Source organism: Schistocerca serialis, chromosome 5 (genome assembly GCF_023864345.2).
Source record: "Schistocerca serialis cubense isolate TAMUIC-IGC-003099 chromosome 5, iqSchSeri2.2, whole genome shotgun sequence".
Taxonomy (NCBI): domain Eukaryota; kingdom Metazoa; phylum Arthropoda; class Insecta; order Orthoptera; family Acrididae; genus Schistocerca; species Schistocerca serialis.
In genome coordinates, this window is record NC_064642.1 from 509,003,468 (window position 1) to 509,028,972 (window position 25,505).

Consider the following 25,505-nt stretch of genomic DNA (forward strand, 5'->3'; position numbering starts at 1 on the left):
CAGACAGGTGGTGCACACAACTTCCCTCTCATAGGGAACTGGCAACTGTGGCGACAGAAAGGGCATCTGGCCACAAACTTAAATAAAATAAAATTGCCAAAATTTTAGTAAAGCACTGCTCTCTTCGATGGTATAGACATTAAAGAAAAGAAAAGAAGAAGACAACTTGGTTTTAAATTATACTAGGAAAAATACATCATTCAATTAGGGAGTGTATAAGGTGCTCCTCAGGCAACAACAGTGATTATAACCTGACTGGTTTTCAAGTCAAAGCAAGCTTGGATGCCTCATATGGGTACATTATTCCATGCTGCTTCATCTCTATACCAGAGTTCATCAACTGTAGTATTTGCATGTTGATGTGACAATCTTTCAGTGACTCATCAGTGAGTGAGAGATGCGGAGAACTTGCTGGCAAGGGTGGCAGTAGAATACCCTGACTCAAATTACGTTATGTGGCTGTACAATCCATCAGTATGTGTAACCTCTTGGGCTCTAGTCACAGAGGACATTTGAGATTCAGTGTGGTGTTGAGCATATGGACCTCTTGAACCCAACAATTCCATAGTTGTTTGAAGGTTCTGAGATCCCAACCACTACGAGCAGCAGTATTGAGAACAATAAACCCACAGTCTTGATAGGTCATGATACTGCTGGTGTCTAATTCTTACTCTTGCCAGCCTTATTACCCAAAAGGCAGCTAAAATCCACACACAGTTCACGGCAAATAGTGAACTATAAAATTTTTGCGAGACAAAGCACATAAGATCCAGCATTTGTCATAGAACTCCAAGAGCTGTAAAACTCAGTTAGCCTAACAGTGAGATACAGGAAGTAGAATGTATTAAATCTTGGGACTACAAATAAATTACTGCTTTAATTGAAAAACCCATACCCCAGAATTAATTACAGAAGTGGCTTGGTTCAGCTACAGTTACAGTACTTGTGAGCACTGCTAAAGTTGATGTAAAAATGAAGAAACTATTTTATTTTTAAGGAAGCTCAACTTACAGTGGTGCTATATGTAGAACACAGAAGATAATTATACTAATTATATTTCATGTTTGTTTTAGCACATCCAGTGAAGTTATCTTGAAAAAATTCACATTTTGACACCTGGTTCACAATAAATATATTCATAAGTACACTTTATTGTTTTCAGTCTTTCTCTTTTCTCAAAAAATATGGCAAAGCATGAATACAATACAAGGGCCAAAAGTAGATTCTGTGAAGAATTTATGGGGTTAACTTTAATACTGTAGGGTCCTTCTAAATGGTTTACATGTGCACTACACATCAAAGGCTACCCATGTGCCTTTCTCTGCATGCACTTATCTCATGCTGTATATCTGGAGGGGCTATCCCATCTAAATGGTTGAATTTATCCCATGGTGTAGGTTTCTAACATCCGGAATTAGTTTACACGACTCATTAAGACCAAGTCCATTTGTTTAGCAGGGATAGATTTATACTAAACAGGGCTAGGGTATTCACCTGCAGCAGAACCTAAAGAAAAACCTGTAGTTTTAAATGTTTCTGCAGCTGCACCCCAGTATGATCCAGTAATTTTGTGCTACGTGTTGTTTCTTACATATACTTTTTGTTTTACATTAAGTCAGTCCTACTTGAAAGTCAGTGTGCAGTAAAGAGTGACCCAAAGATATTTTGGCTGGTCTTATTCCAACTGTACTCCTCTCCAAAGGACTCAAAGTCTCCTCAGGGCCTGTCTGTTCTTCAGATGGAATGTGCACACTTGTGTTTTACTGGGATTTGGTTTTAACTAGTTCCTACAATAATATGTATCTACATCCTCCAAAGCAGCATTAAGATTTATTTCCACCTGTTCTAAAATCTTACTCAGGGAACTGGGGGAGAGACCATCAGCATAGATGAAATTTCCTGTGTTATGAGACAGATGTTGATTGCTGGCATAAATATTAAATAAAGAGGAGCCAAAATGCTGACTTATGATAACCTGTCTTTTGGACCCTTCAACAACAGTGCTGACCTTGACATTCCGTGAGAAATCTTTTGTTTTGAAGGGATGTTGAATTATTTGTGTAAGATAGTTATCTTTTGGTTACTCTATGCATTTTTTGCCATAGCTTTTGATGTTTGATGGTGTCATAGGCTGCTGTTAGATCAGTAATTTTCTTGTCTCAGTGATCTTCAATATTCTAGGTTAGCTTTGAGACCTGTGCTTCAGAGTCCTTACCTGCTCCAAATCCAGCATACTGTTGGGCTGAGAACAGTTCAGCTGCTTCTAAGAGTCTACTGTGGATCATTCAATTAAAGACCTTGTAGAGATGACATAGAAGAGAAATTGTTCAGCAGCTAGCTTGCATGGTTTCAGAATAGTGGCTGCACGAGCCTTGGTTCATAACTTTGGCATCAAACAGTTACTGGGAAAGTTGTTGAAAAAGCATACAAGCCAGTCATACCTTTTTGAACCAGAATGCTTTATTTGTTTGACTCTTATATCATCGAAGCAACCAACTTCACCAACTTTAGCACCTGAAATACTAAGGCTGATTCTATGAATATCAAAGCCTTTCTGGAATGAAAGATAATCTTGCAGCTAAACTTCAGTCTTTGTTATGGCCCAAGACTTAGTACCAACAGAGGGCACAAATTAAAATTGTATTTTTCGGTCTGTGACTAGACTCACCCCCAGAGGTAACTAATAAGTTTAGCAAAAATCTAAGTTCACTAATACCTGTGTTCCCCAATCATACTGTCATCGTAGGAGGAGACTTTAATCATCCAACAGCTAATTTGGAAAATTACAGTTTTGTGAGTTGGCAGATATGACAAGATGTTTTCCAAAAGAGTACTAAATGTGTTCACTGAGACCTACCTAGAACAAATTATTGAGAAGCCTCTCATGATGGAAATGGACTTGGTCTAATAACAACAAATATACATGTTCTCTTTGAAGCTGTCTACATAGAAAGAAACTAGTATCAGTGTCCATGAAGCCACTGTGCCAATAGTGATTACCAGAGAACAAAGAGCAGTTAAAAAAAGGAGAAGGATTTATATTTTCAAGAAACTTGATAAAGGGAAAGTAATGTCGTACCTCAATAATGAACACAAAAAACTTAGCTCTAGCTCTGGAAAGGAGCGTGCAGAAGAAATGTGAATGAGGTGTAAAAGAATAGTTAAACCTGCTCTTCATAGATATGTTCCTAGTAGAACAGTTCATGATGTGAGGGACTCTTCATATTCAATAACTGTAAAGAAACTTCTAAAGGAACAAGCTGTTGCATGACAGGTTTAAAATAAAGCATAGGGCTAAAGAAAGGGGGACGCTGATTGAAATGCATTTGGACAGTCAAGAGTACAATGTGTGAAGCATTCAGTGATTACCATAGCAGAACATTATCAAAGGAAATCTCACAAAACCATAAGAAGAGGATAGCAGAGAAGAAAGATAAAACACTGAACTCAGTTTTCACATGTTTGTTTACAAATAAAAATCTATGGGTACTGTCACAATTTAATTCTCATATCACTGCGTAGAAGTGTGATATATATATTAATATCAGTTGTGATGACAAATAGCTAAAATCACAAAAATTGATCAAATTCCGGGGCTTGATTGACTCCCTATCATATTCTATAGCAGACTCATGGCTGAGTGAGCCACTCTTTTAACCAAAATCTACTGTAAATCCCTTCAAACAAAAAAACATGTTCAGTAGTTGGAAAAAACCACAGGTCACATTCGCCTATCAGGAGATTAGAGGTGAGCCATAAAACCACTATCCAACATCCTTGACATCAATTTGTTTTACAGTCTTAAAACATATTCTTAGCTCAAATGTAATGAGGCAATTTGACCAGAACGACCTCCCCCATGGCAACCAGCATGGATTCTGTTTGAAATCCAATTTGCACTGTTCTAGCATAACATCTTGAAAGCTATTCGTCAAGAGAGACATATTGATGCCATGTCTTTGGATTTCTGAAAAGCATTTGTCTCAGTGCCATACCTACATTTACTGTCAAAAGTATGATTGTTCATGGTATCCAGTAAAATTAGCGTCTGGATTGAGAATTTCTCACTAGCAAGGATGCAGCATGTTATCTGGAATGGACAGTCATTGACAGATGTAGAAGTAACTTCAGGGATACCCCAGGGAAGTGTGTTGGAACCCTTCCTGTTTGTGTTCTGTATTAAGAACCTTACAGACAATATTAACAGTAGCCTCAGACTTTTAGCGGATAATACAGTTGTTTATAATGAATTACACATATAACAAATTACATATATATTTAGTAGTGCTGTATTTACTCGGGTAATTAAAGGTTTTAAGATTTATCTGTTATTTCCTTTCAAAACACGTAAAATACATATCCTGCACACACAATCTCAGGCCTAATTTTTTGGGTATACAAGTTTTGATTTTTAACTTTAGTTTAACTGCATTACATTACTATATTAATAGTGCACATTTATATTAGTGTTCCTCATGACTTTTGTGATCTGTGGGTAATAGAATATTACTCTTATTGACTAGGTAAATTTTGTAAAAACTATTGTAAACAACAATGAGTGAGAAGTGTTTGAGCTGCCATGGGAAAGTCAGTTCTGGGGTTCTGTGAAACTGTTATGGCAGATGGTTACATTGAGCTGAATTTAGTGGCATGGGAATCTGGGAAGTAAATGGGTCTCTTCCATGGTATTGCAGATTATGTTCAAGGGGTAGGAAAATAGCGAAACAGGAAGGGAAGATTAGAGCCCTTAAGGCTGAACTGGATAGTGCTAGGGAGGAACTGATGAGGTTAAGGGGGGAAGAGGGTGAAGACAGGTGGGAAGTGATAGCAAGGAACAGGGCCACAGAAAGAGAACAGTGTCAGACAGTTTCATCATTGGCACAAACAATAGATTTGCCTTGCTACCTCAGTCAGCTAAGGAAGAGGCTGAAGTAGATGTAAGTGTAGTCAGCACTCAACAGACTTTCATTAGGAAACCAACTGTTGCAAAAAAAGTAGAAAGTAGGAGGAAAGTTCTGTTGTTAGATAGTAACTATGGAAGAGATGTGGGCCAGATCTTGCAGGAAAAATTAGGTGACGGGTACCAGGTTACAAGTATTTTCAAGCCCAGTGTGTGTCTTAGCCAAGTGACAGAGGATGTAGGATCATTGTGCAAGGGTGTTACGAAACAGGATCATGTTGTGGAAGTGGGTGGAGCAGGAAACAGTATTGGTAGGGATCAGGGCTACAATATTGACTGTGACCTGGTAAAAAAATAGCATCTGCAATGAACCATACAAATGTTGGCTTGGTTCCTGCTTTCATGCGGCCACAATTGAACACCTCTGTCAAGAGGGTCAATATGGAGCTAGATCAGCTACTTCAGGTGGCTACTTTGTCAGGCATAGGTTTGGTTCCTGTTGATGGGACTTCACAAGACATGGCCTGCATCTCAACAAGAAAGGGAAGGGTAAACTGGCTGGGATGATAGAAAAATCTATAAGGGGGCTCACTGAAACTCATGGGAGTACTTTTTTATGCTAAGATCTGTGTCCAATCATCGTTCATTGATTGAAATTAAGCTTAATGAGAAGTTCAGACAGGCAGGTACTAGAGATGTGAAAATATCATAAGATTCTTGTAACAGTACAGTGAAAAATAATGTTAGTATGTCGCAAGATTCAAATAAAAGCACAGTGAAAAATAATGTTAATATATTGCATCAGAATATCAGGGGATTAAAATACAAAGTAGATGAGCTTCTTGTTTGCTTATAAGATTTAGAAACTGAGGGTGGAATAGATGCCTATCTGAACATCATATAGTCTCAGGTATGTAAATGGTAAATGTAATTGGATATAAGCTTTCAGCACATGTAAGCAGAGACACTATGGAGAGAGGAGGAGTTGTCATATATGTTAAAATCAGTCATAGTGTGAAAAGTTTGGAAACTAAAAAATTTTGCATAGAGCAACATATAGAAGCATGTGAATGTGAGCTTAAAGTAAATAATGGCACTTTTGTAATTGTAGCCATGTATAGGTCCCCACTGGGAAATTTTCAACTGTTTCTGAAAAACTTGGATCCTTTGTCGTGCTATCTGTCAGACAAAGGAAAGCAAATTATTGCTTGTGGGGATTTCAATGTAGATTTTCTGAAAGAGTCTGATAGAAAGCTTGACCTTGAAGTATTACTTGGTTTTTTTCAATTTTACATTGGTTATTGATTTTCCTACACGGGTGGTACATGAAAGCAGCATACTGATAGATACCATTTTCATAGACCAAAATAAACTTAATCAAATGAAAACTTTTCCTGTTAAGAATGGTCTGTCTGATCATGATGCACAGCTAGTTTCAGTATAAAACATAGCTCCAAACAGTAATGCAAAACAGTTCTCCAAAATAGTACATTCCATTTACAACTTAACAATTCAAAATTTTAGGTGAAGCTTGCAACAGTTAGACTGGGATGAGGTGTTCAGGGAACATTATGCTAATTTAAAATTTAAACCTATTTCATGATACTTTTCTGAGTACATTTGAAAACAACTTCCCTAAGAAAACAATGAATTACAGTTGTAAGAAACCATGTAAAAAGCCATGGCTTACTAAAGGGATAGCAATATCTTGTGAACAGAAAAGGGCATGTATTTTATAGCTAGTAGGAGTGATGGTCCAAAAACAGTGAAACATTATAAAAACTACTGCACTGTATAAAAATTATTAAATAGTCCAGAAGTATATACATTATGTCTGAGATTAGCACATCTGATAATAAAATTAAAACAATTTGGAATATTGTGAAAAGGGAAATAGCGCAACTGAGAGCACAGGAAGACTGTACTTCTATCAAACACAATGAAAAGTTTGTTAACAAGAAGTCAGAAGTAGAAAACATTTTTAATAATAATTTGTAAGTGTTACAGAGAAAATAGAGTGCAGCTATTCATTAGAAAATGCAAGGCAGTATATAGAAGAGGCAGTACCTATGCAATTTGATAAAACTGAATTCAACCCACCTCTCTTGCTGAACTTAGGAAAATAATAAATTCACTCAAAAGTAAAAGCTCACATGGAATTGATTGCATTTCCAACAGAGTACTAAAAGCTTTTTCCCAACAAGTAAGTGGGATTCTCAGCCACATATGTAGTAGCTCACTGAAACAGGGCATTTTTCCAGATAGACTGAAATGTGCTATTGTTAAACCATTGCATAAAAAAGGGGATAATCTGATGCTAACAACTACTGCCAAAACTCACTTCTGACAGCTTTATCCAAAATTCTTGAAAAAGTAATGTATTCAAGACCAGCATCACGTATTTATAAAAATGAAGTACTAACAAAATGTCAATTTGGTTTTCAGAAATGCTTTTCACTGATCAAATATTACATGCAATAAATAACTGGACATCATCCATTGGGATACTTTGTGATCTCTCAAAGGCTTTTGATTGTGTGAATCATGAAATTCTTCTAGATAAGCTTAAGTATTATTGTATGAGTGGGACAGTGTACAAATGGTTTAATTCCTACTTAACTGGAAGAATGCAGAAGGTTGAAATTAACAGTACAGGTAGTCTGCAAAAACCAGCAGAGTCCTCTAACTGGGGAGGTATGAAAGGTGGTGTCCCACAGGGTTCAGTCTTGGGTCGCTTATTGATTTTAATATATATTAATGACTAGCCACTCTATTCATGAAGATGCAAAGCTAGTTCTTTTTGATGATGATACACCCAAGGAACATGAATCAGCTGAGGAAATTGCAAAAAATGTCTTTCAGAAAATTATTAAGTGGTTCTATGCAAATGGACTCCCACTAAATTTTGAGAAAACACAGTTTATACAATTCTGTAAATGTCATAACACCACTGATAAATATAGACCATGAACGAAAGTCTGTTGCTAAGGCAGAATACTCAAAATTTCTGGGTGTGTGCATTGATAAGAAATTGAATTGGAAGAAACACATCGATGATCTACTGAAATGGTTAGGTTCAGCTACTTATGCTATTAGGGTAATTGCAAATTATCGTGACAAACATATCAGTAAATTAGCCTAGCATGACTATTTTCATTCACTGCTTTCAGATGTCATCTAATTTTGGGGCAATTCATCATTAAGAGAAAAAGTATTCATTGCACAAAAGTGTGTAATCAGCATAATAGCTGGAGCCCACCCGAGATCATCTTGCAGACATTTATTTAAGGAACTCGGGATATTCACAGACCGTTGCAATTCATATATTCACTTATATAAATTTGTCATTAATAACCCATCCCAGTTCAAAAATATCAGCGAAGTGCATAGCTACAACACTAGAAGAAAGGATGATATTCATTATTCTGGATTAAATCTCACTTTGGCACAGAAAGGTGTGAATTATGATGCCACAAAAATCTTTGGTCATTTGCCAAATAGTATTAAAAGTCTGACAGATAGCCAACAAACATTTAAAAGCAAATCAAAAGAATTTCTGAATGACAACTCCTACTCAATAGATGAATCCCTAGACATGAAGTAGTACCTGTAAAAAAATAATAATTAATTAATTATTTTGTGTAAAGAATACTTATGTTAAAGTGACACGTTCCACATCATTGCAAAATGTCATATTCATGATCTATGGAACAAGGAATTATGTATGTATGTAATTACTGTCTGAAAATAGCTGAACAAATAATCAAGTATTGATAAAATTATGTAATTGGAAAGATAAAAAATCAACTTACCAAGCGGCAGCAGAACACACACATAAAAGACTGTCGTGATTGGCAACCTTTTGGAGCCAGTGGCTCCTTCATCAGGCAGAAGGGTTGAAGGGGAAGGAAGAAAGGTGAAGGAATAGGACAGGGAGGTGTAATAAAAGGGGTAGATTTTGGGAAAGACACCCCGAACCACAGGTCAGGGGAGACTTACCATATGGGATGAGAAGCAAAGACTGAACAAATAATCAGTTGGATCTAGATAATATTTCAGAGTGGTACAAAGCTTGGCAGCTTGCATTTAGTGTCCAAAAATTTAGAACTGTGTACTTCACAAAATGAAAAAATCTAGTTTTCTTTGACTATAATATCAATAAGTCACACCTGGAATCGACCGACTCCTGCAAATACCTGGGCATAACACACTATAGGGATATGATCTGAATGATCATATAGGTTTGGTTGTGAGTAAAGCAGGTGATAGACTTCAGTTTATTGGTAGAATATTGGGAAAATGCAGTAAGTCTACAAAGGTGATTGCTTACAGATCACGCATGTGGCCCATTCTGGACTATTGCTCAAGTATGTGGGACCCATAGAAAAGGACTAACAGGGAATATAGAAGATATACAGAGAAGGAAAGCACAAATGGCCACAGGTTTGTTTGACCAATGAAAGGGTGTCACAGAGATGCTGAAACTCACAGACTCTTGAACATAAATGTAAACTATTATGAGAAACCTTACTTACAAAGTTTCAAGAATTAGCTTTAAATGATGATTCAAGGAATATACTACAACCCCCTATGTATCAATCCCATAGGAATTATAGCATGCACAGAAGCATTTAACAGTCATTCTTCCTGCATTGCATATGCAAACTTAATGGTAAAAAGATCTAATGACGGATGCTATGGGCTGTACCATCTGCCATGTGGTTTACAATGGTTTACAGGGTATGGGTGTAAATGTAGAAGGAGTCGTATACTGTTACATGAGTGCACATGAATTCAGATACCAGCTAGAGCTTATTAAATGTCTTATAGCTAATGTTGTGGGGTTTAAGACTGAATTTAATAACTTTCTGTTGATCACCACCTACTCCATTGAAGATTGCTATCACAGAAACTCTTAAAATTTTAAATTATTATACATGCAATTATTATTAACATTGTGATACAGATGCAATATTATTTAATGATGGTTATGCATTGTTTTGTAACTAAATCAAATGTACATCCATAACGTCTTTCCCCATCCCAGAGGCTCCCATCTGTGGGGTACATGGAATTTGACTAATGTTCTGATCAGTGTGCAATGAAACTGTCAGCAAGGTTTAAGAAGCTGGGTATTTGAACAAGTGGGAGTCATACTGACATTGCCCTTTGGCCATAAAGATTACAACAGTTTTAGACTAATGAGCTTGTGCCAAACATCTTGAAGACAAATAGCTTACTACAGTAAAACTTTCTTATTTTATAGTGCAGTAGCACTTAGTTTGTAATGACCCAAAAAGATATTGTGAAAAATTGAAATTGTTTTAAAATAAATATAAAACTTTGAGACAGAATTTTTTGTCAGTTGGTGAACTTCTTAGCACCAGTGAAAACACACATAAAAGTACAAAAAACTGATCTATCTTTCAAAAGTATCAATTCCTTTCACAGGTTCATAAAATGAATATCAGTTGAAATTGTGATATCAAAGACTACTTACTAGTTAATGTCACATTTTGGCAGCATACTGTCATCATATGTGCTTTACAGTTACATCCACATTAGAGATTCTTTTGGAGTATGATAGGTCTGTTTGCTCAGAGTGCCAATGAAGTTATGTACTGAAATTTATCCGTTATTGCTAAAGTGTATTTGTATGACACACAGTCCACAAGAGTAAATGGAACACTAACATTTGACACAAAATAACTTGAATGAAACTGTTACTTCTTTTAAAAGACACACAACAAGCATTCGAGAGCATTTTTGTGACAGAACCTCACAGAACATTTGGTACTATTGGGGGGAAATTAACTGGAATGCCATGGGTTTAATCATTCAGGACTCTTTATGGCAGAAAAACTGCACAAAATCTTGATGAAGTAATATGTGGCCAGCATAAACAGTGCAATCAGTTTTCCTACAGAGTTATGCACAAAAAAATTCACATTGTATTAATATTTATTCACTTAGCCTTAAGAACACAGGAGAATACTACGAAATACTCCAAGAAAACATTGTTGATTAGTTACTGGTCATCTGTACTTTCAGTTGATATTGTAAATGTCTACACAGAAATCTAATCTATTTTACCTGTGTCATTTATATTAGGCTTTGATATTCCTGTAGAAATCACTCATCTTTGAGTCAATGATGAGTAGACAATCCTGTTTATAATATTATTAAATAAAATAAAAGTAATGCTTCATTATAAGTTTTGGATCTACTTAATGGTAATCTGTGATATATTATTTACTTTTTCAGACAATATCTTGACTTTGGTGGGCTGTATGACAGAGAGAAATTGTTCTGGAAAGAAATTCAAGATGTTGTTATTATAGCGGCATGTGCACCGCCTGGAGGTGGAAGGAATCCATTGACTCCTCGATTTGTGCGCCATTTTTCTATGCTGTTTATTCCTTCACCTTCTGAGTTCACACTGAAAAATATTTTCAAGGTAAATCTTATAAAATTCCTTCTAAAGAATTTACAGTCATGAAATGATAACTTAAATTTAGTTCAGAATAAGTATGTACTTAATTGCTTTACAATATGTTAGAACAGGAGGGGAAAATTGCTGCCTTTCAGGCTGAGTTAGACAAGGCCAGGGGAGATCTTGACAGGTTAAGGAGGGAGAAGGGTAAAGAGAGGTGGGAAGTGGCAACAGGCAACAGGAGGAACAGGCCTAGAACTTTGTCTGACAGCTTTATGGTGAATGTGGAAAATAGATTTGACCTGTTGCTTCAGTTAGAAGCTGGTGAGCCTCAAGCAGTTGCAGGTGTAGACAGGGCACAACAAACTTTCAGCAGCAAATTGAATAGTAAGAATGTAGGGAAATCAGTAAAGAGAGAAAGTGTTGTTGTTAGGTAGTTCCCATGGAAGAGGTGTTGGCCAACTTTTGCAGGATGAACTAGGATCAGAATACCAGGTCACCAATTTTTTTAAACCTAGTGCTGGTCTGGAGCAGGTGACAGAGGATTTAGGATCACTTTGCAAAGATTTCACTAAGGAAGACACCGTGGTTATAGTGGGTGGGGCAGGTAACAGTATTGACAGAGATCCTGGGTACAGTATAGAGTGTGACCTGGCGAAGATTGCATCAGCATCGAAGCATACTAGTGTTGAGTTTGTATCTGTTCTTGGGCGCCATGACCGACCTCATTTGAACTCTTCTGTCAAGAGAGTTAATTTGGAGCTGGAACGGCTGCTCATGTCGGGTGCGGGGTCACACGTTGGTGTGGTTCATGTTGATTCTCTCAGTAGGTGGGATTATACTAGGCATGGCCTTCACCTCAACAGGAAGGGGAAGGGTAAATTGGCTGGGGAAATAGCAGGAAAGTTAAAGGGGGGAGGCACTGTCATGAGTGGTAAAATACCAGTGGTTATAGGATTCAGAAAAGACACTTTTTTAGGGTAGGGAGGACAGAAAGAAAGCAAATTTTAAGAGAGGTTAGAACTGTGACAAACCTTCAGTTTGAGGAAGAAATCAAAAAACATAATTCCAGCTTATTACATCCGCATGAACAGCCATTGGTTAAGAATTTTCAACTGTCAGCAGATATTTTAACTCCACCCAATTTTAACTCAGTCAATGTGAAATGTCAGCTATCTTTATTGCATCAAAATATTCGAGAACTGAGAAATAAAATTAATGAATTAACTATCTGCATAGATGAATTAGAGTCTTCAAATCCAGCTGACATAATCTGCCTCTCTGAACATCATGTGACCACTGGTATAGAACTTTTAAGTGTTACAGGGTTTAGGTTAGCATCTCACTTTTGTAGATCAGAAATGGAGAAAGGAGGAGTTGCCACATTCATCAGAAACTGTCATAAATTTAAGAACATAGACATTCATAAATTTTGCCTAGAACAGCATATGGAAGCATGTGCAACAGAATTAGAATTTCACAAAAATCCTTCATAATATTAAGTGTATATCGAGCACCTGCAGGTAATTTTAATCAGTTTGTAAACCACCTTGAAGCTGTACTGGCCCATTTAACAACCAAAATCAAATAAATAGTGGTTGCTGGTGATTTCAATGTAGATTTCCTTTAAAGACTCTCCCAATAAGAACTTATTTGAGTTAGTAAAACTATCATTCAACTTAATTCCCACTGTAAAGTTCCCCACTAGGATAGCCACTTGCTCACAAACAGCCATTGATAATATCTTTATAGAAAAGTCAAATGAACAAAATTATATTACAAAACCAATAGTCAATGGCCTCTCAGACCATGACATGCAGTTCCTTCTGTTAAATGTTAATACTGAACAGGATATAAAATCTGTTAAATCTGAGCTCAAGAGGGTAATCAGTAAGCCAAAAATTGATTATTTTAGGACACTCCTCAGAGACATTCACTGGACTGATGTTTACAGTGCTCATGGCATGAATGAAAAATATAACATTTTTGCTAATAAAGTGCTTACCTTATTCGAACATTGCTTTCCCCCAAAACTTACCAAGGTTAGAGCAAAGTCTACAAAGAAGCCATGGATTACTCGAGGAATAGGGGTATCTTGTAAAACAAAAAGAAAACTGTATCTGTCAATCCGAAACATTTCCAATGTTGATGCTATAGCACATTATAAGAAATACTGCAAAATATTAAAGACTGTAATACGGATGTCAAAGCAAATATATTACAAGGAAAAGATAGTCATATCAGATAACAAAATAAAGACAAATGTGATGTAGTGAAGGAGGAGACCGGTAGAACCAGACATGAAGAGGAACAAATAGCATTAAGAGTAAATGATACATTGGTGACAGGTGTGTATAGTGTTGCAGAACTTTTTAACAAATATTTTATAACTGTTAATGAAAAGATGGGGTTGTCAGGTTTGGTAGATGCTGCTGTGGATTACCTTAGACCAGACATTTCAAGTAACTTCCATAATATGAATTTGACCCTCACTACCCCAACAGAAATAATGTCCATCATAAAATCTTTAAAATCAAAAACATCTAGTGGGTATGATGAAATATCAACAAAGTTAATTAGAGAATGTGATTCTGAGCTAAGTAACATATTAAGCTATCTGTGTAACCAGTCGTTTGTCAGTGGAATATTTCCTGAATGTTTGAAATATGCTGAAGTTAAGCCACTGTTTAAGAAGGGAGATAAAGAAATAGCATCAAATTTCCGTCCAATTTCACTGTTGCCAGCATTCTCAAAAATTTTCGAAAAAGTAATGTACAGCCGTCTTTATAACCATCTCATCTCAAATAACATACTGTAATTTCTAAAAGGTTCTGATATTGAGAAGGCTATCTACACTTACAGTGAAAATGTGCTTAATTCATTACACAAAAAATTGCAGGCAACTGATATATTTTGTGATCTGTCAAAGGCATTTGACTGTGTAAATCACAATATCCTTTTAAGTAAACTAGAATATTATAGTGTAACAGGAAATGCTGCAAAATGGTTCAAATCTTATATCTCTGGCAGGAAACAAAGGGTGTCATTAGGAAAGAGACATGTATCAAGCTATCAGGCATCATCCAACTGGGAACTAATTACATGTGGGGTTCCACAAGGTTCCATTTTGGGGCCCTTACTTTTTCTTGTGTATATCAATGACCTTTCATCAGTAACATTACCAGATGCCAAGTTTGTTTTGTTTGTCAATGATACAAACATTGAAATAAATAGCAAATCAAGTGTAGTCTTAGAAAGATCAGCCAATAAAATATTTGTGGACGTTAATCGCTGGTTCCTAGCCAATTCTTTGTCACTAAACTTTGAAAAAACACACTACATGCAGTTCAGAGCTTGTAAGGGGTGTCCCATGAGTATCAGACAGGGAAAAGCTGCACGGTCATCAACAGTATTCTGTTCTTTCGAGAACAGTTACTGTCTTCATAAATATATAGTTAAAAGCTACCCAGCCATTGACCTTCGTCTGTGCGAATGTGCACAGGTTGCCCAAACTCTTATGGGAAGCCTCAAAGCATGCGTGAGTAATGAGTGAATGGGCAAATGTCTATAAGGTACATAACATATGTAGAATTGTGGACAGTTGGGAATGTGAGTCTCACAGGAAGCGTGCAAGGGATAAGTCCCTGCAGTCGCGCTATTCATCTGTGTCCTCAGTGGCTCAGATGGATAGAGCATCTGCCATGTAAGCAGGAGATCCCAGGTTCGAGTCCTGGTCGGGGCACACATTTTCAGCTGTCCAAATCGAGGTATATCAACAACACCTATCAGCAGCTGAGGGTTTCAGTTAGTAATCATTTAGATGTAGAAGTAATTACAAGTGTGCCCCCAGGAAGCGTGTTGGGACTCTTGCTGTTCATGTTGTACATTAAAGACCTTGCAGACAATAATAGCAGTAACCTCAGATAATCTGCAAATGCTGAAGTTATCTATAATGAAGTACTGTCTGAAAGAATCTGTGTAAGTACTCAGTCAGATCTTGATAAGATTTCAAAGTGGTGCCAAGTTTTGCAACTTTCTTTAAGTGTTCAGAAATGTAATACTGTGCACTTCACATAGTGTCCTATGACTACAATATCAGTGGGTCACAGATGGAACTGGTTAACTCATATAAATACCTAGGTGTAGCACTTCATAGGTATATGAAATGGGACGTTCACTTAGCCTCATTCATGGATAAAGCATGTAGTAGACTCCAGTTTATTGGCAGCATACTAGGGAAATTGAAATCAGTCTACAAAAGAGATTGCTTACATATCACTTGTGTGGCCCATTCTAGAGTACCCATATGAAAAAGGACTAACAGGGAATGTTGAATGTACAAAGAGAAGGGTAGCAAGAATGGTCACAGGTTTTTTTTTTCGATCCATGAGAGAGTGTCACGGATATGCTGAAGAAACTGTAAAAACGGACAGCAACCATAAAGTGTGATGGGGCCTGCTCTTTCAGCATCTTATATCCTCGTGGCTGGTGCAAAATTGGAAAATCTATGGTGTGCAGCAGACAAATGTCAGTTGGTTAGGGCACTCCTGCAGCTTATAGCATTTCTAACATGAATCTCAGCAGCACCATCCTTAATCACTATGAAGGTGAAAGTCTAAATGAGTGTGGGATGGTGTTTCCTCAAAGATGTACATGACACCATAATTTCAGTTACTCTAACACACACATTTATTCTTCACTAAGTTCAGCGAATATTAATGGTGATTTGTTTATCAACTACTAAAATTTTTCAGTGCACTGAACAATACCAGCTTGTACAATCACCTATGAACAGTCCAGTAGCAAAGTTGAACATTCCAGTTCATGAGTATGCAAAGTCCTACTTGCAAAAGCATTTGTTGTATGTGCACTCCTTTATCTGTTTCCAATAACTGAAAAATTTTGACTCCCATACTAGAAAGCTCAACACTGTACTCATACAAAAAAGTAATGGCAGAATGATTTAGTAATTTACTCGTCACAACTCTTTCTTTAAATTTTGTAAAGCTTCCTCACATTCTGAATTCCAATTACACACTACAGTCTACTTCAGTAAATTGCCTGAACAAGGATTATTAAGTGACTAATGTGTCGCAAAATTTTCAGTAATATCCAAATAGGCTGAGCATAGCATTACGTTCTGTATTGTTATTAGATGGTGGAAAATTAGGAAGAGTCCTTAGTTTCTTCTGTTTAGGGTGTATCTCTTTTTCATAAATAGCATGGCCCAAAAAAATTCCTTTATACTGATACTTGCTCAGTTTTAATTTCAGTCCCCCTCTGTAAATAGCATCCAGCAGTCCATCCAAAATTTGACAATGCTCGTACCAATCAAAACTTGCCTTCAAAATATCATGAATGTAAACAGTAACTTTGGTACCTAAAACTTTTTCAGAGCTTTAATGAAAACACATACAGACAAGTTTAGACCAAAAGGTACCACACAGTACTGATAACACTTACCTTCAAATAGGAAAGCTGTACAAGTCATAGATTCTTTTGCCAAGATTAGTTCCAATAACAACAAGTTACATTAAAATAAGTCAAAAATTTAAATCCATAGAATTTCTGTAAAATTTCTTCCGGTATTGGCTGGTCAGTCACTTGCTCTCAGAACTATTTCATTTAATTTTCTTGCATATGGAACAACACTTGGCACCATTCCTTTTTTTAAAATAACTACCAAAGGATTATTATATCTGATTTTATATCATGCAATTATTCCCCATTGAAGCATCTTCTCATCTTCTCTCTTTCTCTTCTAACAGCTCCTTTCTCGGAAAATGGAATAACAAAAGTTTCATAAAGAATGGTTCATTTTTCTTTTAACTTTATTCTACATACAAAATATTTTATTTATACAGGCTTATGTGAAAATAATCTACTGTTTTGAATCACTCTTTTGGTTAGGTGTTATGCTTCAATTTTTTTGCTTTGTTATTTATCTCTACCTGTACTGTACTTGTTCTTTTTCAGTCTTATCCCTGTCGGTTATAATGGCTAAGTATCCCAGTGATAAGTCTAATGCACTATGTGTCTCAGAATCTAATTTTTCCAAAACTGACATTTCATATGAATTTCCTGAGCACACAAAACTAAATTTCCCATTGCCAAAATCAATGTTCACATTCCACTTACATAAGAAGTCTGTAGCCAAGATTACATCTACACTAACATTAGGTATACTATCACTAAAAATTTACATTCCAATAACTGACCCCCAAATTCCACAGATAATAGTACTTCTTGTTTGATGCTTTTGAAAATTTTCCCATTGGTGCTCTAATACTCAACATTGTGTCTCCTTCATGCGACAACCTAAATTATTTTTTTATAAAAAAATCTAATCTTCATCACCAAACCTGTTTTCAATTACTGTTAAGTGTCAGGTGGCCTGACTCTCTTCCCTACTTATATCTTCAAACAATGGAAAATGCAGGATGGAATGTAGCAATATTATGAGAAAGAAAGTTGCTACTCACCATATAGCGGAGATGCTGAGTCACGGATAGGCACTACAAAAAGACTCTCACAATTAAAGCTTTCAGCCATTAAAGTCTTAATGGCAAAAAGCTTTAATTGTGAGAGTTCTTTTGTTGTGCCTATCTGTGACTCAGCATCTCTGCTATATGGTGAGTAGCAACTTGCTACTTTCACTGTCACTACCCTCAAATGCTTGGCTGATCAGTTGTTTATTCTCACTATTTGACCAAAAAGGAAGATACTTAAATTGCTTTGCTTCCCAGAGTTGTCCACAATTTTTCATAGCATCCTGATATTCTTTTTGACATTTCTTTCACTGAACAGTCGAACACTCTTCTGTTTCATCTATTTGCTTTACCATTTGCTCTCCTTCTTCCAGTTTAATGGGATCCCCTCCACTGGGAACAGTTCTGTTTATTACTAGACATGGAAAGTTTCTTTACTTACTTCACTATCTCTGTTCAGTTGAACATTAGTCCATGTTGGTTTTCTTCTATTCCCTGGTGGCTCTTTTTTGCTTCTTCCCCAAGCATGGACCCTAACCGCAAATTTCAGTTTTCTGATTTGGGTCTATAGTTACCATTCCCTCCTCTTCTGTCACTTGAATTTCCTCTATGAGTTCTATTCCTGTCCAATTGTTCCTATAACCTCCATTATTCCTTCCAGGACCTGCTGTACTCTATACACATGCTAATCTCCTGTGAATTGGTCCCTAGTATCAGAATTCCTTCTGCTATCTTTTTTCTAATTCTATCTTTGTTAGCTTCACAATCGATATTCACGGTCTATATTTTTACAGTACCAGTTTCTCTAACCTATTTTCGAAACAAACTTTTACAGATCATAATTTGTTGTCCAAGTTTGACTTTAACTTAGCAATACCATTTCTAGCTTAGACTTCTTAGACTTCCAATATCATTACTGTCTTGATCCTTTCTTAATTCAAATCTTTCATAAACTCCACCATTACCAACTGAAAATGCTCCTTTACTAGCACTTCCTAAACTTGGCTACTTTCTTCACGCAGCTCCTGTTCAACATTAATTTATTTCATCACCTCCCGACTGTCCACATCCTCATTCACACTTCTATGTGCAGTGGGTGAAGCCCTTGACATTTGGCATATTATTTGCCAAACAGTATTCTCGTCATAAAAAGAATGGTCCATTAGTTTTACTCCACTTTCACCTTCAAATTTACTTTTAACAATTACTTTACATTCGTTTAACAATTTTAGTTCCTTCTCCCTATCTCCAAACACCATACTATCAGGCCCACTCTTACTGTTTACTGTCTGTTTCTCATTGTCAAATTCACTGCCTGTTCTTTCCTTGTCACTCACTTCTGCAAACATTTAATTACATTCACTGATAAAACACTTTACACTCAACACCATCAGCCACTGCAGTCTTCAAAAATTTTTGCTGCCCTTACTGCATTGATGATGATGTCAGTTGAACTTGTTCTTCCATTGGTGAAGCCCTCTCTGTCTTTGTGCCACTGCTATGTAACAAGCTGTAAAGGGACAAAACTATAGGAGAATCTGAAGCAGAAGCAAGGGCCCAGGACTGCAATGAGGCCACAAGCAGACAGCAGTTGCTGGTCAGTGAACTGTGTGACACGCTCCTATGTTGTCACATCAAGAGCAAGGAAATCAGGCCACAAGCCATGGACATCAGCTGCAGCCAGCCATTACCCATGCTTCATCATCAACCCTCAGCAGCAGCAAGACTTCCATGACACTTTTCCAGATGTCACTGCCCTGGGCTCGGACTTCAAAAAGCCACTCCGGGTTGCCAGACTACCACATCATTGATGTGTGCTGTCAATTATGCCAGACCTTGGCCATTGCCCTGTTCTATATGGTTCACACTGGCTTACAAACACAGCCCTTCCACAAATTAAGCACCAAGAACCATCATTTAAACACTCGCCCAGCCGAGAATGTCATGTTCAACATAATAGGTTTGTAGGTACATGATGAAAGACCCCCATGATATCGTAAAGTAAATATTTATTAAAAAATAGAAGAGTTGGCAAAGATGTTAATTATGAATGTGCATTAAGGTACAGACAAACGAAAAACACTCATTCAATTATTTGTACAATTTTTTGTTTTCACACACACTCTCTCCTGTATGTAGAAGGATAATGAAGATGTGCGATTTTAAACATGAAGTACTACGAGTTTTATGTATCATATGAGTGCATGAAGAATAGTATATTGAACAACAGTATCAAGTATTTTTTATTTATTTAAGTGAAGTGAAGTCCATGTAAGGAGGATTTTTGAAATGTAAGCAAAGTCCGATAGCCAAGGAAAATTCATATAGGCACGGAACATTCCTAATAACACAATTGTATTGTATCCTACAAAAATGTGTTTTCATATGCATATCAATAATATTTAGTAGTGATATTTTATTTTTTATTTATTTATTTTACAACACAACTGTCGACCGTGTGCCAGGACTTCAGGGTGCCGGTTGTGAGTAGTGTTTGTTAACTTTTGTTAGAGTAAGAAATTTCTATGGCATTGTTATGAGTCATAAAAACTAATTATCTGTATTTTCTGTTTGCCTGAATCATGATGGGGAGCAAGTATTGCAAAAATTCAAAAATTGAGGAGAAAATTTTTGAAAGGAATAGGAACTGGATGCAGGTTATGTAAAATTTTCAATTGTAAGCTGTTTTGTTCAGAGCAGCAAAGGTAGGACAGCTATGCAAGTTGCTTGCATGGTTATGCTTGGTAGTGCCTCTTTTGAAATAGATAGAAACCTTTTCCTTATTATTCCATTCCTTGAATTTTATTTGCGAAAAAGTTACAGAAATGTTTCAGTGTGGTACGCATTATCAGTAAAACATAAAGAGTTGCAGTACAGTAGTTTGCACATCATAACTGAAATAAAACAGTCTTTGACATCACGTAAATTACAATTGTCAAGTATAATAATTAGCATATGAAATTTTAACATTTTTGTGAAAATTTTACTTTTGGCATATTCATATAACATGACGAAAAAATATATGCCCATTGCTGATAGCAATAGCAGAAATGAAATCAGCCAAGATGGTGTAGAATTGTGTGATCAAACAGTTGAAGTTCAGGTGCCATGCATGCCTACTGCAGAAAGTTTAAGTACATCAGAGATGAGTGTCACAGGAGTGACAAATGATAGCGGTGCTCCACAGCAAAAGAACCTTGATGACACAATATTTACAATTGATGAGACAATGTCACACATCTCACAGAGCGACATACCACTAATGAATGAAATATTGGAGAGCCATTCCAATATGAATTTTGACAACACATTACAAACACCACTTGGTCACAACACAAACATTAACTTGAGAAGTACAGCTGACAGCAACCATGGTAGTACAACTGAAGCACTGCTATGGCAGTTACTGTCTAATATAAATATGAAATTTGATGATATGAAACACAATATGAACACCAATTTCAGTAATTTGACGCAAGATATGAATATGGTAAAACAGTAACAAAACTCTGTTACACAAGATATGAACATGGGAAAACAGCAAAAAAACACTGTTACACAAGAGCTAAGTGCAATGAAGCAAGAACAGAAACAAGTATTCAAGGATTTGCAAGACATGATCTCACAGAAATCTGACGACTTATCCAAAAATTTTCGCACTGAAATCAATGAAAAATTGAATGATATGAAAACACAAGTAAAGCATGAAGTACTATCTGAGGTTAACGGTATCCTTATACACAGAGCTACAACATAAGATAGATTCTTTTAATGACCATCATGATCTACTAGAGCAACAGATAAAGAAAATCACAGATGCAAATGCAAACATTGAAGCCACACAAAACCAATTGGTTTCGACAGTAAAAGAAGTAACCATAGTCATTAACAAACTAGATAAAGACTATGTAATTGTACCTCTAGCTGTAGAAGAGCTTGCTTTGGGGGTAACAACATTATAAATTGACTCAGCACGTGCTAAGAAGGAGAGAGAAATAATCAATGAAAATCTGAGTGATATCATTAGTCAATCTGGAGCAGGTACATTACATAAGGATAATATCATTGCAGAGAAGTTATTAACTGATTGTAAGTTATACACAGATGTAGTAGAAAAGGCTATTCAGAAAAAAGAAAGTCAATTGTGAACAAGGTAAACATTAACCTACAAGCAGCAAAAAATATGATCTGCAATTTTTTAGAAGAAAATATTACCAGATCTCGAAATATGCATGTAAATAATACACAGGCTACAGTGAAAAAACCACAACCTGTTGGTATTTATCCACAGATTGTCACGAGTCCCACAGCAGGTACCAGTGACAGTTGTAGAATGCCAAATGTAAACATACCCACAAGTCCAATACCTGACCAATTACCAGCCGGAATTACAGGTAACTGCAATAACAACATAAATATGACCAAAAATGACATGTGTCTATCAACTATTTTTGCAGACAAAAGTTTGCTAATACATCAACAGCTTCCTCCATTCACTACTGAAGGTAAAAGAATGAATTCCATAGTATTTATCAGTGCTTTTTGTCATGTATTTCCATGTAGCTGGATGGACTCACAGAAAGTCAGATTTGTTGTGGGATATACGCAAGTTGATGTGCTTTTATGGGCAACTGAAGTGGCCGAATGTTGCAGCACTTATGTCCTGTTTGAACGAGCTTTCCTTGACAAATACTAGTCTGAGGCACTGCAAGAAAGACTCAGATCCGAGGTTTTCAACCCTGCACCATTCAATGGCAAATATGGTAGTCTATGTGGATACTTTGGAAAATACCTGAACAAGACACACTACTGAACGAACCTAATATCACAGGTAGATGTGTTAAAAATTTTGAGAAGTCATTTATGATTGCACATTAGAGAAAATTTGTCACAATGCTAGAGCACAACACTGAATATTTTCTGTCAGTGTTTGATTCTATCAACTTAATCTATGACAAAAGATCTGTATCCAATAGAGCAACAGAAAATCAGGCTCAACGACAACATAGTCATGTAAATCAGTCAGTAAAATGTGATCTAAACACACAGCAAGGATGGTACACACAACAGCAAAGTTATGTACCAAGAGGTAACGAGTACAGTAACAGGAACAGAAAAACAAACGATTCAAAAGAAATTTTCAAAACAACAGGGGTAATTTCAATGCACAAGCAGATTACAATTCACCATCACAAGGCCCTATGCTGAACATGAATACAGTCAGTTGCAGCAGTCGCCAACGCGTGGCAACAATGCCATGCCTTATGCTGTACCACAGCCGACCTTTGGACAGTAGAATAACTGCACAGCAGCTAACGACACAAATTGGCGAAGTACATACACAGTGCGACTCACTGAAATTACTCCAAGTAATGAACTAAGTCACACTTCGCCAGTGGAAAACACCAGCCAGTCGTAGTTAAGCCCCAGGCTATTGACCTCTCACAGAGTGGGGGCAAGGCAGAACTACAAACATGTTTTATAAGGTTTCACAAACAAGGTGACTTCAAGGATGATTCGTATCAGCATGAGTTAGATGCAACATGTATTATCCCGGAAGAACTGGTACAAACAATCATTAAGGTGAAAATATTTAACATTGACACACAGTTAATTTAAGATACAGGTTCAACTACCAACCTAATGTCAAATGCAGTTTTTTGAGAATTGAAGAAGAGAGACAAATTCCCAACATTTCCTGTCCAAAATTGCAAGGTGAAAACTGCTACAGGCAGTAAGACTAAATTGTTAAAACATCAGACACTTACTCAATAACAAATTGAACATTTTACAGTGAAGTTCATCTTTCTTATAATTGACAAACTTATAGTTAACTAGCTATACCTGGTGAACTTTGTTCTACCTCTGAAAATCTTTGTATATTATAGCTGACCCAGCAAATGTTGTTTTGCCATATAAATTATCTCTAGTCTATAAGAATAATGTATATGTGTAACACAATACGTACCTGCTGAACTTTGTTCCACTTCTGAAAATCTTTTTATGTTATAGCTGACCCGGCAAACGTTGTTTTGCCACATAAATTATCTCTAGTCTATAAGAATAATGTATGTGTGTAACACAATGTATACGTGTAACACAATAGCTGTTGTTGGCAGGAGCTTGTGACACAAACAATAATAATGGCCAAAAACTGTGTAGGTAGTGAGAAAAGGCTTAGGGGGAAGTCCAGCAGTATTGGTCACTATTAGTTCTAGCGCACTATTAGTTCTAGTGCACATGCATCGATTTTTATCGTACATAAAAATACTGTACGATTAAATTCTTTTAGAGGAACAAAGGAGGGCATAGGACCTCCTTTGTTCCACTAAATGAATTTGATCGTACGATATATTTCCGTACAATAAAAATCGATGCATGTGCGAAAGGCCTAAATGTCGGTTTGGCAAATGACGCAAGCTACCTAGTTAAACTTCTCGGTCTAGCTACATCAGTTCAAAGAGGGATATTCGAGTCGTTGCTTTTGGTACATTTTCTTCAATTACCTATCTATCGAATAGCGAAAGACTATCACCAGTAGAAACCTGGCAAGAATAACCGATCAAGTGATAATTGATCAGTTATTGACCGAGGTTGTAAATAATTAAATGACTAAAATCGCTATTAAAAAATAGGGGTTGATGGTAGAAGGGTGAAAATTTAGGGTTGTGTGTATTTTTTATTGCCGCATCATAAAAGAATAAAAATAAAATTTCTGTCCAAAAAATAAGAAAAAATTTTGGGTTGGATCACCCTTATCACTTAGGGGTATGAAAAATAGATTACGACTAATTCTCAGACCAACCGAATATACATGTAAAATTTCATCAGAATAGATTAAGCCATTTCGGATGAGTATGGCAACTAACACTGTGACACGAGAATTGTATATATAACGAAGGACTGTCTTATTGACATGGATGCATTTACACCGTACTAAACACAGATTGACATAGGTAATGATAAATGCCACTTTTATATAAAGGATCAGATTTTTTCTATTTTAATCAAAACACCTGATGAAAGTAACAAAAACAAACCAGAGTCAAATGTAGTAGCACAATACTCCTTTCCAGCTGTATATTTCCCAAAAAAATTTGATACTGAATAAGAAGTAAACACTGAGGTTTTTTACGAAATGGTAGAGCAGAAACTAAGTGAATCACAGGTACTAAATGATATGCAATGACAAGAATTTTCTAATTTGCTATTTAAGTATGCCAATGTTTCCATTTAGAAGCCAGGGTAATCAAAGACTATGAATATAAATTTCAAGTATCCACATGAGACATTTGGTGTAACGTCATATCCTATTCCATGGGCAAAATGAGAGGCAGTAAGGGAAGAGATCAATCATACGATTAAATGGAAAAATACAGAACGTTTATTTTCGCCATATTGTAGTCCAATATTACCAGTAACCAAACCAGATGGTTCTGTAAGATTAGTTCGTGTTGCTAGAGGTATCAATAAGATTATAGTACCAGTACACAAAAGACCAGACAACTTGGACAAACAGGTTCTAAAGTTTTACAGTAAAAAATATTTCAGTATACTTGATCTGAAGATGTCCTACTGACAAATAAAGCTCCTCGAAGAAAGTTGAAAATATACAGCATTTATATGTGGTGGCAAAAGTTATAAATTCTATCTTCTGCCTTTTGGACTGAATATTAGTGCAGGA

General features: G+C 36.4%; 1 protein-coding gene across 1 annotated transcript in view; it reads left to right on the top strand.

Moving 5' to 3' along the window:
• The window catches only part of LOC126482033 (dynein axonemal heavy chain 6-like), a 1,073,010-nt gene that overhangs the window by 489,706 nt on the left and 557,799 nt on the right, over window positions 1-25,505 (top strand). The window contains exon 94 of the mRNA XM_050106005.1: window positions 11,165-11,357. Within this exon, the coding sequence (XP_049961962.1) occupies window positions 11,165-11,357 (193 nt within the window). The remainder of the gene's footprint in view (window positions 1-11,164; window positions 11,358-25,505) is intronic.